The 17,179-nt window shown below is 38.3% G+C and overlaps 1 protein-coding gene across 6 annotated transcripts in view; it reads left to right on the top strand.

Annotated features, from left to right (window-relative positions):
• Positions 1-17,179, top strand: part of LOC103465353 (inositol 1,4,5-trisphosphate-gated calcium channel ITPR1-like) — an 87,103-nt gene that overhangs the window by 14,309 nt on the left and 55,615 nt on the right. For 3 of the 6 annotated variants that reach the window (XM_017304776.2, XM_017304783.2, XM_017304777.2), the window contains exons 4-20: positions 6,142-6,251; positions 6,817-6,903; positions 7,234-7,392; positions 8,243-8,341; positions 9,358-9,441; positions 10,062-10,208; positions 10,281-10,376; positions 10,453-10,497; positions 11,226-11,380; positions 13,707-13,806; positions 13,994-14,154; positions 14,256-14,397; positions 14,547-14,705; positions 15,424-15,596; positions 15,744-15,863; positions 16,650-16,844; positions 16,927-17,178. In XM_017304776.2, coding sequence (XP_017160265.1) covers positions 6,142-6,251; positions 6,817-6,903; positions 7,234-7,392; positions 8,243-8,341; positions 9,358-9,441; positions 10,062-10,208; positions 10,281-10,376; positions 10,453-10,497; positions 11,226-11,380; positions 13,707-13,806; positions 13,994-14,154; positions 14,256-14,397; positions 14,547-14,705; positions 15,424-15,596; positions 15,744-15,863; positions 16,650-16,844; positions 16,927-17,178 — 2,284 coding nt within the window. The remainder of the gene's footprint in view (positions 1-6,141; positions 6,252-6,816; positions 6,904-7,233; positions 7,393-8,242; positions 8,342-9,357; positions 9,442-10,061; positions 10,209-10,280; positions 10,377-10,452; positions 10,498-11,225; positions 11,381-13,706; positions 13,807-13,993; positions 14,155-14,255; positions 14,398-14,546; positions 14,706-15,423; positions 15,597-15,743; positions 15,864-16,649; positions 16,845-16,926; position 17,179) is intronic. The other 3 variants (XM_017304779.2, XM_017304784.2, XM_017304780.2) reach the window with 1 other exon arrangement.

Here is a 17,179-nt window from a genome sequence, read left to right as displayed (position 1 = left end):
TGTGATCCTTTTAAATAATGAGTTGTCATTCTTACATAATAACATAAAGGAACCTTGAACTTCTGGTAATTTGCTGCAAAATGTACAGTTTCATTAATGTGTTTGCTACCTGTAATATTGTTGATCTGGTTCACTATACACACCCATGTGAGATTAATGCTAGAGATGCAGAAACAAGAAATCAGTCTGACTGAACCTGACTGACAGAATGCAGTAGGCCACAAAGATGTCTAAAAGCAACACATAATGCCATGAAATAAAGAATTACGCGAACAAGAAGGAAATACAAAGCCATTTCTAAGTAGTAGGGAGTCTTGCAAACCAAGGAATTAACTACAAATGGAGAAAACATGACACAGCTGTAAACTTGAGAATGATTCATTCAGGAGATCACAGAAGAATCTACAAGAACCACTGCAGGCCTCATTTCCAAATTCAGATTTGCTGCTGACCAAGCAGAAGACAAAGTCCGGTGTTACATTTGGACTTTTTGGAAGTTACTCATCCCGTTAAAGCAGCAGAGCAGCTGACACCTCATTCCAGGTAAAGAACATTATACTTTTAGTCACACAAGGTGGTGGAAATAGTGATGGAAAAAATATCCAGCCAATAGGTCAAGTGCTGTAGATCAGTGATCCAAAGTTCACCAGTAATTCGACATCTTGGCACAAAATAAAACTGTTGTAGAGTAAATTATTAGAGTGGTGTAGTCAAAGTCTGGACTTCAATCCTGTTGAGCTGCTGTGACATAATCTTAAACAGGATGTTCGTACTTGAAATCCACCTAATTTGGCTGAATTTGAACCATTCTGCAAGGAAAAGCCTCCACAGAGATGACTTTCTGATCAATTTATGACTTTCTGATCGATTTTGTCTAACACTTGATGGCAGTGATTACAGAAGTGGTGCACTCATCAGGTTTAGTGAATTGTTGCTTTTTCTCACAGTTCCAGGATGGCTTACACATCTTTGTTCCCTTCAATAAATATCTCTTTAAAACAGCATCTTGTATTTACTCATGTCATAATTGTCAAATAATAAAACATCCTATGATCTGAAACATTTAAGTGTAACAACAACAGCAAAACAATGCCTGAAGAAATCTCTAATGTGAACAACTGGAACCTAACAATAGTCAGTTAAAAAAATTAAATAAATAAATCACTGCTTTGTTTTCAGTTCAGCCCCAAATGCTTTGTTGGTTCTGCTTCTTAAAAATAATTACACATATTTCAATTAATCACGAATCATACTTTAAATTAAAATTTTAAATATTAATCTAATGAGATTTCTTTAAAAGTGCAAGTTAATATCTAAAGATATTACATATCATTGTATGCCGTTAGTGATAATTTATCAGTTTACTTTCTTGCTGTTTATTTATTTTTATTTTTCATTTTAGATTTCACTTGGATTAAGGGCCACAATGTTGATTCATTGAAAACTTAGATTCACAACCAAATACCCTTTTAAAACCTTTTCCTTCCCTTTTGCCCCAGCTCCATAATTCACCAAAATTGATGGAAAACAAAACCAAGATCTGATTACTCCAGCATTTTCATTGCTAAACTAGCAGCATGTGAAAGCGTTTATGGGTAATACTGACTGTCTTGTGTGTTTAACCACTTATGCTCATGTCATCTCCTGTCTAATTTACAGTGTTTAACTCATACCACTTGCGTCAGCTCTGAAATAATTAACCTTCCCCTCAGGCCCACCTTAGCGACTCATTTCTGTTGTACATGTAAAGCATTGCCTCTGTCAGAGACACACAGGAGAAAAGCTGAGAGTTTTAACTGAGACAAACGGCAGAAACTGTTCTGTTGTTCAATGCTTTCGTTATTATCGCACACGACTACCCTCCCTTGTTCTGTCAAAGTCTTGCAGAAAAAGTCCAGCTTTTGAATTAGTAGTGATTTGTTGCTTCCTCTACATTAGCATCAAGATCGAAATCTCAGGAAGTGCAGCGCTTGTTTCTAAGTCCTTGGTCAGTGTGTGTGTTGTACTTAAGAGCAGAGCTTGGTTAGATCTGGACCAGAGGTGTGACCAACTCTTAGTGGTGGTTGCTTGGTTTTTAATATACAAGGTAAAACATGTCAGGAGTCTCTTCTGCTTTCTGAGAGCTTTTATGACTCTATTACGTAAGCTGCAAACTGTGGACATGAATGGAGGCTTGATGGAAACTTTTGTTACTTTTCTCTGGGAAAAGGTTTCATCCACTGTCTGACGATTGTTGGAAATGTCAAATTTAATGAAATTTTTTAGTTGAATTTGGAATCCATTTAAAAGCTGTGATTGCCATTTGGATGAAACTGCAAATTTTCTATGCTTTCATTCAGCAAACCTTGTTGAAAGAGGTTTAATGTTGCTATTCTAATATTAACCGAGTTATGTTCAGTTTGTCCCTCCTTATTAGTATTAGCTTAACAATTTATTACAAACAGCAGTCATTATGTATTCTGTGGTTAATTATCTGCAATTTGATGAAAAGATTTCAAGAAAAAATGAGAGCAACAATAATTTTACTCTTCTTTTAATCACATCATGAGCTACTACACATTTTAAAACATAAGTTTAATTACTCTTTATAAAACATACAGATACACTTTTTTTGTCTCTCTGTCTGACAATAAATCAGACTAAAGTTTCACTTAAAATATTAAGATTAGTTTTATTTTCTAAATTCCATAATAATGAGAGAAGGAGATAATTGTAGTTTTTCCCCCTTCATTTTCTTTAAATTCAGAAGTATACATACATTTCATATTTTTAAGAAATGCCTTATGGATTCTGTCATAGAGTTTAAAAGGTGTTTTTTTACCTCAAACTTAGAAAAATACTGTTTAGCCCATTCCTCCTGACAGAGCTCACATAACTGAGTTTTGTTTGCAGACCAACTTGCTCACATGCACCTTTTCAACTTTGCCCACAAAGTGTCTTTGAGACAAAGATCTCAGCTTTTGTGATAGCTGATCTAAAACATTGACTTTACTGTCCGTAAGCTAGTTTGTAACTGATTTGTTACAATGCTCAGGGTCTTTATTCATATGGCAGATCCATTTGTGCCTAAGCTTTAATTTCCTGACTAATGTCTTGAGAGTTTGTTTTATTATTTCCACATAATATTTTTTCTCATGATGTTATATTTCTGGTTAAGTGCAGCAAAATGTGGCCAAAAACCCGGGATTTTCTCCCTGCATACATTTGCAAGCTGTAATCTACCTTTTTATATTGCTTATATACGAATGGCCTCTTCCTCTGTGACTGACGTCTCAACCTACGTAGTTCTTCTTTCACTATCACCCTTAATCCAAGTGATATCGACACACAAATGACAAGGTCATTTGCACTTTTCACACTATTATTCATCCACATCTGAGACACAGAAACTGTCTCCTTCCTGAACGTTGTGATGGCTGAAGATGCCTTCCCTTCGTCTTCATGCTTGTGTATAAATGTTCGAATAGATGTGCGTGGCACCTTTAAGCATCTGGAGGTTTTCACAAAGATGAAACAATCCACTTCCTGTCATATTGGCTGACTTTTTTTTTGGGAGATTTTGCCAAAATTTCACACAAGAAAGTGGTACGTTTGAGGTGTTGGTTGAAAATATGTTCACTCGTTTGCTTCCAATTAACTTAAGTGTTATGAAATAAGTTATCCTAAAATGACAAAGACATGTTATCATCATCTGGACTGTTCAAATTTATTATATTGTTAACACATATTGTTAGTATGTAAACCTCTGAATCTGAAGAAAGTATTCTGGCATCAAGTTAGCATAAATTATTCTGTAATTCTAACTTATCTAAAGGTGGAAAGGTTTCAAGACCGTAAAAAAAAGAGGGTGCACGTGTTTTTAATTCGATGCATGTAAATATGTGGTTTCAACTGTAAATGAAGCATCCAACATTCAGATGCCGGAGTTTCTCATTTTCTCCACTGTAACCCTCTACGCTCTGTTTTACATTCTTTCACTCTCCCCTCGTCTTCCTCATTTGTCTTTCACTTCCCTTTAATTGTTGTCCTCACTGAATTATGCATCAAGCTGAAGTCAAACATGACTGATGAGCAAGACCAGTGGGGTTTGGATGGCTGGAGAAGATTTAGGATGTTGCGACCTTTTTAGTCATGAGGGAACAAATGGTGTGTGTGAAATAGTTAGAGGAATTCAGAGAGAAAGAGAAGAAGGAGGGATGACAGAATATGTGAAGGGGGAAAAACAGGGAGTCCCCACCCTCTCCCTCTCTCTTAAAGTCGTCTAACTCCCCTTCTCTTGGCTGGCCTTATTTGGTCATGTTACTGCGACTCCAAATGAAGTTCAGAGACATAGAATGGGGGGAAGGATGGACAGATTGTTCTTTTCCTCCTTTTTTTGCCCTCTCTGTAAAGAAGGAGCAGGGATCTGATAGGAGATAAAAATGAGAGGAAAGCCAGAACTTAGAGGGAGGAGACAAACCTAGCTCTGCAGGAGAAAGTAGTTCATCTGGTCCTGCTAAACAAAACCTAACTTGAATCCACTGCTAAAGTCTCCCTCAGTCCTGGCGAGCTGCAGAAGAGGAACTCTCCTGGGACAGAAGAGGAACTTCTCTACTAGTCAGTCCACATGCAAATTAAAGGCCTGGTTTCCCTTTTGGCGGGTTTCTGCGCAGCATATGAAAATTAACTCCACAATTTGGTGCTATTGATAACGGCAGCATCTCCTCGTTGCCCGTGGTTACCCACACCGGCTGACCACGCCCCCTTACCATACCCTTTCGTAATGCAAACAGAAGCGCTGATGTTTTACGTGGTGTTATTATCGCCGTCTAACCGTCTAACCGTGACCACATTTTGAGGAGGTGGTGTAGGTTGATCCCACACGCAGATGCAGGCCGTCTCTGCATCCGTTGCTCCTCCCCAGAGCAGAGAAAGGCCTTTGATCTCCATTTAGGAGAATTATTAATACGTGTTTGAAGTGCAGACACACGCTTGGCCACATCGGTGCGCACAGAGAATAAAGATAGTTTACTAGTTTCATTTCTGACTTATAATGTTGATGTTTTATGCTGTGTTGTTTTGGGAAGGCCTTTGAAGTTTGGATACATTCAAACTCCCTTTCACATTTAAAGCCACCTCTGAAGATTTGTGAAAAGCTTTTAAAAAGATTGCGACTTTAATTTCAGTGTCATATTCTCACATTGACATATTTTTTTTAAATGCAGCTTTTAGCTTTTACATTTCCGTCCGTCCGTCCGTCCGTCCGTCCGTCCGTCCGTCCGTCCGTCCGTCCGTCCGTCCGTCCGTCCGTCCATCCATTTTCTGCCGCTTATCCGGGGTCGAGTCGCGGGGACAGCAGCTCCAGAAGGGAGGCCCTTTTACATTTTGTTCAGTTTAATGATATGCAATAATCTAATGGAAGCCTTTTTAGTGGGACACCTTTACTTTATGTCTTTTAGTGTCAAAGAACGGTCAATGAATAATCAATAATCTTTGGTTTCATTTTGGGAATTGGTTATATGGTGCGCTCTGCCTTTTTCCTATAGACTTTTGGGATCATGCACTGCAAGGATTAAGCTACAATAGAGCATAGTTAACTGGATGTACAGCTAATACTTCTCCTATGAAGCCATTCTTCCACCTGAGCGGTTTATCTCTGCAGCACCTCCAGTGTTACCATGATGACACTGGAGGTGTCACCAGTGTTTGGTTGAAGTGGCCCGTCACTTCAACCCAACCTTGCTTTGGACTCCTCCTGAACTTTCTCTCTGAACCGTCATGATGCTGTTCATTCGCTGTCAAATCTTTGAAGCCTTCACAGAACAGCTGGATTTAAACTGAGGTTTAATTGTGCACATGTAATCATTTCATAACAACATAACTGTGATAAATAAGGCTAAACCTAAGTCTGCTTTGCCACCACACAGTGTGAGGAGGATTTTAAATGAGGTTTGAATAAATCTTTGTTGATCGTTGTTCTTCCTCTGTGAAACGATGATGCAGTAATTGTTTCTGCACATCTTTACCAGGATTGCTGGTTATTGTGGAGAAGAGGCTATGTGTATTTTCATGTTATTTCCCTTTGTCCTGTCTGTTTTCTTTATTTGATGTTAATGAAGCGGAACTGATTGCTTTGTGCCTTTTTTTTTTCTTTCTGTGCAGACTGTCTGTTTAAACTTTGCCCCATGAACCGCTACTCAGCCCAGAAGCAGTTCTGGAAAGCAGCGAAGCCTGGGGGGAACACAGACACGGTGCTGCTCAACAAGCTACATGTAAGCTATGAAAACAACACGAGTATCTCACAGCTACCACAACACACAGCTCTGTCCTCATGGCAATAAACATCCAGGCAGATTTCAATAGGTCTTGAATATAAATTTCTTCACAGGTTGGGATATCAATAAAAATATTGATTATTGATTATTCATTGATTGTTTATGAACTGAATTTACAAAAGTCTCAATTGTAGGACTTTAAGACATCAATTATTATTATATATTTGGTGTAATCCTTGTAAGTCCTTTTATAGACATTTACCTATCTGTCCAAGAGGCTCTCCTTTCTTTCTCTCCTCTGAAGTCTAATACCATTTAAAGCAAATCTTTCTGACCAAACAGTCATAAAATGGAAGCTGGCCATCTTCCCCGTGGATAGGTGAGGCCGGGATTCACTTAAGTCGTTTCTGTTCAAGATCCAAATTTTAGTTATGGCTTTTCTTCCAGGACTTTTTGTTTGGAACAAACACAGCCGCTTCTTAGAGCACATTTTTGCAGGACAGGATGAGCTATGAACTTGTTGGTGAAATTAATTTTGTCCTCCTCTCTCTTTGAACCCCAGCATGCAGCTGACTTGGAGAAGAAACAAAATGACTCTGAAAACAAAAAACTCCTGGGAACTGTGATACAGTATGGAAATGTCATTCAGGTTTGTATCTGTCTGTTTTTGTGTAGGTAAGCACAGTGAGTCTCCTGAAATGGAAATTAAATCCTGTGCCAATATGGTAAAAATATACTAGTCTAATTTCTTCAAATGCCCCAATCAGGCAATTTCTAAAACTGTATATATTTGACCCCATTTATGTAATTTAAACCCTTCATCTGCAATAAATTTTAAGTTTTGCATCCAGTTTTTTTATTTTATTTATTTTTTTATTTTAAAAAGAGATCAGTTCAGATGAATCATTAGAAGCCCCAAAATAATGCCAGGCATGTGATGAGTGTGTGCAAACTTTCACTGCTCTTTGTTCCTGCACAGCTGCTTCATCTGAAGAGCAATAAATACCTGACGGTGAACAAACGGCTGCCAGCGCTGTTGGAGAAAAACGCCATGAGGGTGATGTTGGACACTGCAGGAAATGAAGGCTCCTGGTTCTACATTCAGCCTTTCTACAAACTCCGCTCTATCGGGGACAGCGTGAGTATTTCAGGCCATGGGACGAGTTCTGTGCGGGAGCGCTGTGCTCCATGTAAATCAACAACCTGCATTAAAACAAAAACGTCTAATCAATACCAGAGATGTGATGCTTATTATTTAATTGTCATGGTCGACTCTTTGTTCTGCAGAATCAGGTTCCACTGAAATTACAGCTGCAGTTCCGTTTTGGTATCTCATACAGAGTTGCACATGTCCTTTGAAAAATATTTGATGTCGATTGGATGGAGAACATTTTTGCAAATAATTAATATAAAAAATATTAATATTGTTAATTATTCAGCAGTGGCGGTTGTAGATAGTTGCAGCAGCCAGGTCCTGCTCATGTTTGGTCTTCTCTAAGAATCAATTAGGTGCAAACTGACCATGTCATGAGTTTGGGCTAAAAGTACATATGTAAATTAAACTTAACATTGATCGATAAAAAGCTTGACAAATTAAGGCTGGTACAGCTGAAGCAGTTTATGTCTGTGTTCAGATTAAAAACTAAATTGAATCATAATCTAAATCTAAATGTTTTTAGACACAAAATTTGTTCTTTAACTATAAAAACTGTATATTTTGCAGAAATATTATGGCAAGAAGTTGATTTACATGCATACAACATCTTAGACCAAAGTTTGTGCCCATCTTGACTTATATGACTCATATGTGTGTTTTTGGTTATTACATTCTGTGTAAATATAACTAATTCCTCAGTTTTCCATATTTGAAAACAAAGTCGCTCTTCAACCTGCTTTACCTTGCAGCAGTGTTCGCGTCAGATATTCAGTAAAGAAACTTTCTTTGCCAGACTTTTACATGTGTTGCCTGTTGTTCTGTGTGACTGCAGGTAGTGATCGGGGATAAAGTGGTCCTGAACCCAGTCAACGCCGGTCAGCCGCTGCATGCTAGCACACATCAGCTTGTGGATAACCCAGGATGCAATGAGGTTTGCTTTAGTTTACCTTTTAATCTGCCTGATCAGATCCACCAGCCTCTTCTCAGGACAGAAACAGGTCTGGTTAAAGTTTCATGTGAGCCACGCATTGTGTCTCGCTCTGAGCTTTCAGCCATAGTTGTGTTTATTTTTTGCCTTTTAGAGAATCTTTCATGACATTCTCCTATGAACATTAAAGTTGGTGGAATTGGCTCCTCAAAGCCTTGTTTAAATTATCTTTATTGGATCAAAATCAGCTTGTGCAGTTAAAACATTTTAGATTACAAGCTGCATCAGTTGTCTGTGCTTTTCCTAAGGGCTCTGTATCGGGTCTCATTCTGTTTATTATCAATCTTTTTCCTTCTCACATTTTTGGCAAATAAGTCATCCATTTTTCTTCTACAACACTGGATTTCTTTGTGCCTTCTTCTTTTGTCACTGATCATCTGTGGTAAATTAAAGGATGGTTGTCTTCTAACCTTTAAAAACTGCATAGTGGCATAAGAGGGTTTTTTTGGAAGGAATTTAATATGTTCTGCATAAGTTTCCATAGTTCTTTACTCTTTCCTTTACCGAAAGGTAAGACCTAATATGTGTTTTTTGACAAGATTTTAAATTTTCAAAAAATCTCTCATTGTTTATATTTCCATCTATGCAACATTAGTGGATAAACCCATTCCTTACCTAACACTACTGTTTATTATGTGATCTGCTTTGACACATAAACTTCTGTAAGACTTAAATGGTACAATTGACTTTGCAGAGAACCCATTCAATGGATTTTTAAGTTGCTCTGATGTTAAAATAAAATTTTGAAGGCAGTTAAAATGTTGCTTTCAAGTTGCCAATTGGAAATGGAAATTGTTTTCTTTAGTTGTGTGATTGTACACAGGATTGAGGAAAACAATTTCTCCACTTATACTTGTTTCTTTACAAAGAATTTAACAAATATCTATTTTTTCTTTATGAGTTGTAGTTCTGTGTCTGGAACCAAAGCTTCAGTCACATCATGTCTCTTTATTTTTCAGGTGAACTCTGTAAATTGCAGCACCAGCTGGAAGATCGTCCTGTTTATGAAATGGAGCGACAACCAGGAGCGTGTCCTGAAAGGAGTGCGTTTCTCAGCGAATGCCAGATAACTCTTTCTCTGATGATTTATTTCAAACAGCTCTTTTTGGGACAGAACCTTTTTTCATCCTTAAATAATATACATGTACAATAAGTTACATGTGTATTTGGATATATAATTCATTTTTTCAACATGGTATTTACTTTGCGTAAAAGCTTAAAACAGTCTCAGTTAAATAATGTTGACGGGTTTCTAAGGTTTTTTTCTTTTTCTTTAAAAATGTTACATAATGTTGCTCGTCTAATCTGAGTGGGTTGCTTGGTTTGTTTGTTTCTGACAAACAAACAGTATCATCAGTCAGCAGTACATGCTTGTAAATGAGACTTTAAATCACTTTAAAAGCTCAATGTTACAGACTTTCCGTTATTACTGAGAAAAATCAAGTGGACTATTTAGCCTGCTGGTTAACCTTTCTAGAATAAAGTACTGGCCCCAAAGCCCCAAAATTATTTAATAGCATTTGGTTACTTTCCCAAAACTGATTAAGTGGGAATGCTATCCATTCACGTTGATCAAATGTTGGCCATCAGAGATCACTAACAAGGTGTTCTATTTTAAAATGAGCCATTTTTAGCCGTAATTTGCTGTAACTCCTCTCTGCAGGGTGATGTTGTACGGTTGTTCCATGCAGAGCAGGAGAAGTTCCTCACATGCGACGATCACAGAAAAAAGCAATACGTTTTCCTTCGCACTACTGGGCGGCAGTCGGCTACCTCGGCCACTAGCAGCAAAGCCCTCTGGGAGATCGAGGTGAGCGGCAATCAATTCAAACCTGCTTCTGCTGGATGTGCTTTGAGCTCAAAATGATTTCCTTTATTTTAGGTCGTACAGCACGATCCATGTCGAGGTGGCGCTGGCTACTGGAACAGCCTGTTCAGGTTCAAACACCTGGCCACAGGACACTACTTGGCTGCAGAGGTCAGTCTGTCTGTCTCCAGGCCCCGCTTGTTTGCTTGTGAGCAATAGAAAGTCAACCACTCTTGAATTTGTGCAGGTAAACCCAGAGTACGAAGAGGAGGGCCTCGATTTCCGCTCTCCGGTGAGAAAGTCTTGCTGAAGGCCTGACTTTTCATCACTAGCGTAGAGTTGCCACTGAAATAAAAACACTGCTTTTTATTTGCTTGCCCATTAATACAAAAATAACCCACTTCAAATCTCACACTGTTGTATTTATGAACATCTCAAGCCTATTTTATAGCTGCTGTAATGGAGAATATATTTTATACTTTATTGACACAAGTAACAGTCTCTGGTTGCTCTGGTTGCAAAGTGAATGTGCTGTGCTTTGTTGAACAGCAGATGGCAGTCTTTATCCATCAGTGTTCATCTCTTGTTAATGAATGATTGAATGATTCATGTTATTGTTGTTATTATGAAGTTTCAAACATTTGCTGGCCAAAGCAGAAGAAGATGAATGAACTGTTCGGCTGCAGTTCACTTTTTCTCAGTTTAAAAAAAATTTTAAAAATAAGAAGAAAAGTAAAATTTCATCCATACAGCTATACATTCATCCATCATTTCAGGATTGCAGCTTTGTAAAGACAAATCGCAACTTATGTAAGTGTATACAACTCCGATTGCGCTCTTTATAAATTTTTAGTAATTTTAAGACCTTGTTTTAGTGCCAGTAGATTTTAGTTCCTAGCATCCATGTTATCTTAGTGATTATTGGCATGCGTTTCACCAGACACTTGCTAATTTGCCCTTGAAGGGGTTTCTAATTTTTCATTCAGTTTCTAAATTCAGATTTTTAATTTTTTTTTATAGCTGGACTCAGACCAAGACCCCTTGAGAGCCCGCTTGAAAACTGTCCAAGATAAAGTCTTGTACACTCTCATATCGGTTCCTGATGGAAACGACATCTCCTCCATATTCGAGCTGGACCCGACCACCTTAAGAGGGGGGGACTCTCTGGTACCCAGGTAGGAAAGACGTATAGTACCAAATAGAGATGTGCCGATCAGGTTTTTTCCTGCTGAAACCGATACCGATCACCCATGAGGGCCGCTCACCGATACCAATTACCGATACCGATCACATAATTAATTAATTTTTTTTGAATCATAAACACTACTGGTTACATTATGTGGAAAAAGGAACCATGAATTCACCTTAATTTAGACAAAAACTTGTTTTTAATAACTTTTTCCAAGAAGAAAACTAAACAAAACAGGCGTTGTGCAAATTGTACTGCTATCACTAATACTATCTTTAACAGACTGATAACATATGAAGGCTCTGAAGAGGCTAAATAAAACATTGCCAAAAAAATTCTAGTATTAAACTTAGCATTCAAAGACAAATACAGGTTCCATTACAATAAACAATCCAGAGTTACTGAATGAAAACTTCCTGATAGCATGGCGGCTAGCTGATTACTGCTAGTTCTGAGTGGCTGTTTCTGACTGAGCGGAGTAATTATGCAGAACAGGGAGGAGATCGATTATTTTTTTAGAGATTATCTGTCTCATGTTAGGACAGCGAAAGTTTTAATACGTTTGTAAAATGTATATTTTTAGGTTAGATGCTGCAGCTTTAAGCAGAGGTTCGGTGTGAGAGTCACTACCAGGTGGAGCAGAAGCGGCGCTCCGTCTGTGAAATATTACCGATATTCACAGACGCGTAGCAGCGGTTCAACAGCGAGAGCAGAATCAGCGTCTTACATCGCTGCTCAAAGACTTAAATAATTTTGCAGGTTATTTGTTTAGCTTTCTGACCACCATGCTAATCCGGGTGAGTGTTTGTAGCTGTGCGCTGTTTTACCTGCTATCTGATCCTCCATATGTCTTTTTTACTGCAGTGAGCCTCGATGTAGCCAAACTCCGTCAAGTATAGCATTGTTTTTATGTCGTATTAGCTTCGTTGTGTTGATGCATTTTGACGTGCTTCAATTTTCCGCCGCAACAGCAAACTTCCCCAGTCACTCAGTGCGTTATAGTTCCACATCGCTTAGGATTTGTTGCTGTGCGTTTGTGCAGAGTGAAGGAAAGAGGAGACCAGCTGCACAGGCAGGCTGCAAAATGAGATGCAGGTGATCGGTATCGGCAACAAGAGCCAATGATCGCCGATCACCGATCATGCATTTTTTCACAAAAATCGGCCGATTATGATCGGTGACCGATCGATCGGCACACCTCTAGTACGAAATATTGTGAGTTGGCTTCTACTAACTTTTGTGGTCTGACATTTACCCAATTGGAAAGGTATTCATCTGAGTAACTATCTGCCACATTTTTTTTGGGAAATCAAACAACAGACATGTTGTAGTTTGGGGACTTCCAAAGTATATTACATCACTGCGATGTGTTTCTGAAATAGAGCCTGGATTGAGTGTGCGGTGGTACTTTCCAGTCTAACGACTGATAAAGATCATGCACCTTCTGCTCGTCATGCAGATAATTTTAATTTTGGCACCTGAATGTGAAAAATATTGGTCTGTCTTTCATGGTGCTATTAATGGCTGTAGTCCTTATGTGTTCAATGACTATGAAACAAATGCAGCACAAACTCCCAGTATTGACTAGAACAGTTAGAGAAATGGCAAAAATTTAGATCGTATATAATAGATAAACATAAACAGTTATGCCGGACAAGCATAACGGTCAAGTGGAAAAAAAACTAGAAATTATTTTTTACAAATTTTACAAATAATCTGTATAATAATAATAATAAAAGGTGTTGTGTTCGTTTGTTGTATTTACTCTAAAATCCTCCAATTAAAACATTTAATCCCTTATCTGGAAGTGGTAAGGGTGTGGCCCAACTGCAGACAATATCACAATATAACTTTCCACCTTAATTACCAGGTCAGGCAAGGAGAGCGTTAGTCAGGGAAACGGCTAAGAGGGGCATGGTAACTCTGGAGGAGTTGCAAAGCTCCACTGCTCAGGTGGTAGAATTTATCGACATGATAACTACTAGCCGTGCACAAATCTGACTTTGAAAACCATTGTTTAAAGAAAGCCATAACAAGTTATATTTGCTGTTTTCCAGAAGCAAACAATTATAAGAAGGTTCTGGTCAAATTAAACTAAAATTTAAATTTTTGACACAATTTTTAACCTGCTCTACCACCACAAATGAAAGTCTTTTACCTTAAGACAGAAACTCTTGCCTGTTTCTCCATGTTTATGAGCGCCAGTCAGGGGAAACTTTTGTGTTGCTGGTTACACAGACAGCCTTAAAAAGAATCAACCATGTGTACTTTAAATTGAAAAAAAAAACTATTTAAAACAAATATCCTTTCAGAAACTCGTATGTACGCCTCCGACACCTCTGCACCAACACGTGGGTTCACAGTACTAACCAGCCGATTGACAAGGAAGAAGAAAAGCCTGTCATGCTGCGAGTAAGTGACTGACCTCTCTTCTAACTTTTATTTGGCTTTTTTCCCATCAAAACTTATTTTTGTTGAAGAAATGTTTATGGAATATTTAATAGTGAATTTGCATTTATATTTTAACCCTTAAGCCCCAAAACGAATCAGATTTCCTCTGACAAGTAAAAAACAAATTGGATTTTCTTTCTGATTCAAGATTGGCACATCTGCATATAAAGAGGACAAAGAGGCTTTCGCCATCGTGCCCGTCTCCCCAGCTGAAGTGAGGGACCTTGATTTTGCCAATGATGCCAGTAAAGTCCTGGCCTCTATTGCAGGAAAGCTGGAAAAAGGCACCATCACACAAAACGAGAGGAGGTTGAAAACACAGCAGCACTGTGGAGTTGTTTCCTTGAAGATGATGGTTGTGTTGTTAATTTGTGTCTGTGTCTTTTTTTTTTTGTAATGAATAAATTCAGGGCAGTTACAAAGCTCCTGGAGGATTTGGTGTTCTTTGTGGTGGACATTCCCAACAACGGACAGGATGTTCTGGAAATTATGGTGAACAAACCCAATAGGGAGCGACAGAAACTCATGAGAGAACAGAATATTCTCAAACAGGTAATGCAATAATGGAAGAATGGGCAATTCTTGTAAAACTCCCCTGACCTCTTTCTCCTCCTCTGATTTTTATAGTTTTGTATGAAAGTGGGATAAAAAGTGGACTTTTTGCATGGTGGCAGTTATCACAATCTCCTTCCTGCTTGTAGATCTTCAAGCTGCTGCAGGCGCCTTTCACAGACAGCGGGGATGGGCCCATGCTGCGCCTGGAGGAGCTGGCTGACCAGCGCCATGCCCCCTTCAGACACATCTGCCGCTTGTGTTACAGGGTCCTACGTCACTCGCAACAGGATTATCGCAAGAATCAGGTACAATTGGTCAACCGAGAACATTATTTAATACTCACCACTGCAATATGAGAGGGGCGTAGGGGCTTGTTTTTCTGAGGAAAAATGGGTAAAAAATGGGTAAAAACACTTTATTTTGAAGGGTGGTGAATAAGTCTGACATGACACAGTCATAAACATGACATAACACCTGTCATGAACATGAAGAAGTCTTCATGAATATTTATGACTGATATCGTTACTGATATAAATTTGTTATAAAAGTATTACTGATTGCACTTTAAAAATGAGGTATCTTTATGTTATTAAAGGTAAAGTTTAAACAGTAATGATTTATTGGTTAATGTCAAGTTGTCATAACAAAGACATTTTGAGTAATGTCAACTTTGTATTAAAAGTGTCATAATTTACTGAATGACGCTTTATGACAACAGTCATAAATATTCAGGAAAGCTTATTCATGTTCATGACATGTGTTATAATCATGTTTATGAAAGTGTCAAGACAGTCTTATTCACCCCCTTCAAATAAAGTGTTACCGAAAAATATCATTGTTATGTAGTAACATTAAAGCAATAAAAATATATATAATGCAGCTGAACATCCAGTCCAGTCTGCAGTTTGAGCTGCTAATGTACCATGCTCATTTAAATGCTCCATGTCATGAAAACCTATGGACATACCTTGTTGCATCTGCACATAATCAATGTATTTTTTTTTTCTTTTTTGTTTCTTGCAGGAATACATCGCCAAACAGTTTCGCTTCATGCAGAAACAGATCGGCTACGATGTACTGGCTGAGGACACCATCACAGCTTTGCTCCATAACAACCGCAAGTTACTGGAGAAGCACATCACTGCTGCAGAGATCGACACGTTTGTGAGCTTGGTCCGCAAAAACCGGGAACCCAGGTGTGACACTGTTTGTTTGATTATCTGACCTGTGTTTTTTTTTTTTTTTTTTTTAAATTGTTGAGCAACTCATAAGATATATCAGTTGTTCTTTGACCCTCAGGGTGGTGTGCAATTGAGTTTTGTGATCCCTGTGTTTGTGTCCAGGTTCTTGGACTATCTGTCAGACCTGTGTGTGTCGATGAACAAGTCCATCCCTGTGACACAGGAGCTCATCTGTACTGCAGTGTTGGATCCAGCCAATGCAGACATCCTCATAGAAACAAAGTAACACGTTTTTCTGTTGCACCTCAGGTTGCTACTTCATGGACCAACTTTATTGGTCTTATTCCCATCCAAACATAGCAGTAATTAGGGAAAAAAAACATTGGTTAATGCTCTAAATAAATACAGATGCATTTATAAATGACAGTTTGATCAAGACTTTAAAGGAATTATGTGACAGAATCTTCATCCAGTCTTATCAGAAATTAATATACTTCACTTAGATTTGTCAGTTTCCAGACAAGCAAATGGCCATTAAGCTCAGTCCTCAAATTTTCCATAGGGTTAAAAAATTGAGTCTTTTCAGAAGCCAAAAATTGGCCGCAGAAATTACTTTTTCACAAATAGTCTGGTTGTTTTGGATAACTTTTTTTTTTTTTTTTAAAGTAAAAATTAAAATAAGCACATGACAACTTTCGTTTGTATTAATTCAGATTATATTTGATATAAAATATCTGATTCCTTATTTAAATATAGTTTGATCCAAAGCACTTAAGTGTAGAGAAAAAAACTGAATATTTTATGGGGACAAATATTTTTTCAAAGTACCATAAGTATTTGATCTTATTAGCATGTCAAGTTGATCTTTTGCATTGAATTCATATTTGTAAACATCATTGTCTGTGCTAATGTTGAGTGACTGAAACGTGCATGCATTAACATTTTATACGGAGAGCACTAGTGAACAGGCAAAGATTATTAATTTATTTAAAATTAGCAAGCCATAAATTAAATTGAATACAAAAAATAAATCTGTTATTTTTCCTTTTTTGAATAACTTTTTGTCAGACTGGTGCTCTCGAGGTTTGAGATCGAGGGATCGCAACTGGGGGAGAACTCTGTGGAGGTAGAGGAGGATGAGGAGGAAGTCTGGTTGTTCTGGAACAACAGCGACAAGGAGATGCGCAGCAAGAGCGTCAGGGAGATGGCCCAAGATGCCAAAGACGGCCAGAAGGAGGATAAAGAAGTGATCAGTTACTACAGGTACATTTCTGGATCTTGTCTTAGCTGGGCTGAGTAACCCTTATAGTTTGAATCACTGATTAGTCTGATTCATTTTGGACAGGTATCAGCTCAACCTGTTTGCCAGGATGTGCTTGGATCGCCAGTATCTAGCAATCAACAAGATTTCCGTTCAGCTAGATGTCGACCTGATCTTACGATGCATGTCGGATGAGGACTTGCCCTTTGACCTTCGAGCCTCTTTCTGTCGGCTGATGCTGCACATGCACGTGGATCGGGACCCACAGGAGCAAGTCACACCAGTCAAATATGCACGACTTTGGTCTGAGATCCCGTCGAAAATCTCCATTAACGAG

This window comes from Poecilia reticulata, chromosome 5 (assembly GCF_904066995.2).
Source record: "Poecilia reticulata chromosome 5, P_reticulata-male-v2, whole genome shotgun sequence".
NCBI lineage: Eukaryota > Metazoa > Chordata > Actinopteri > Cyprinodontiformes > Poeciliidae > Poecilia > Poecilia reticulata.
Note: the sequence above shows the minus strand (reverse complement) of the source record. Positions and strands in the feature narration are given on the sequence as shown.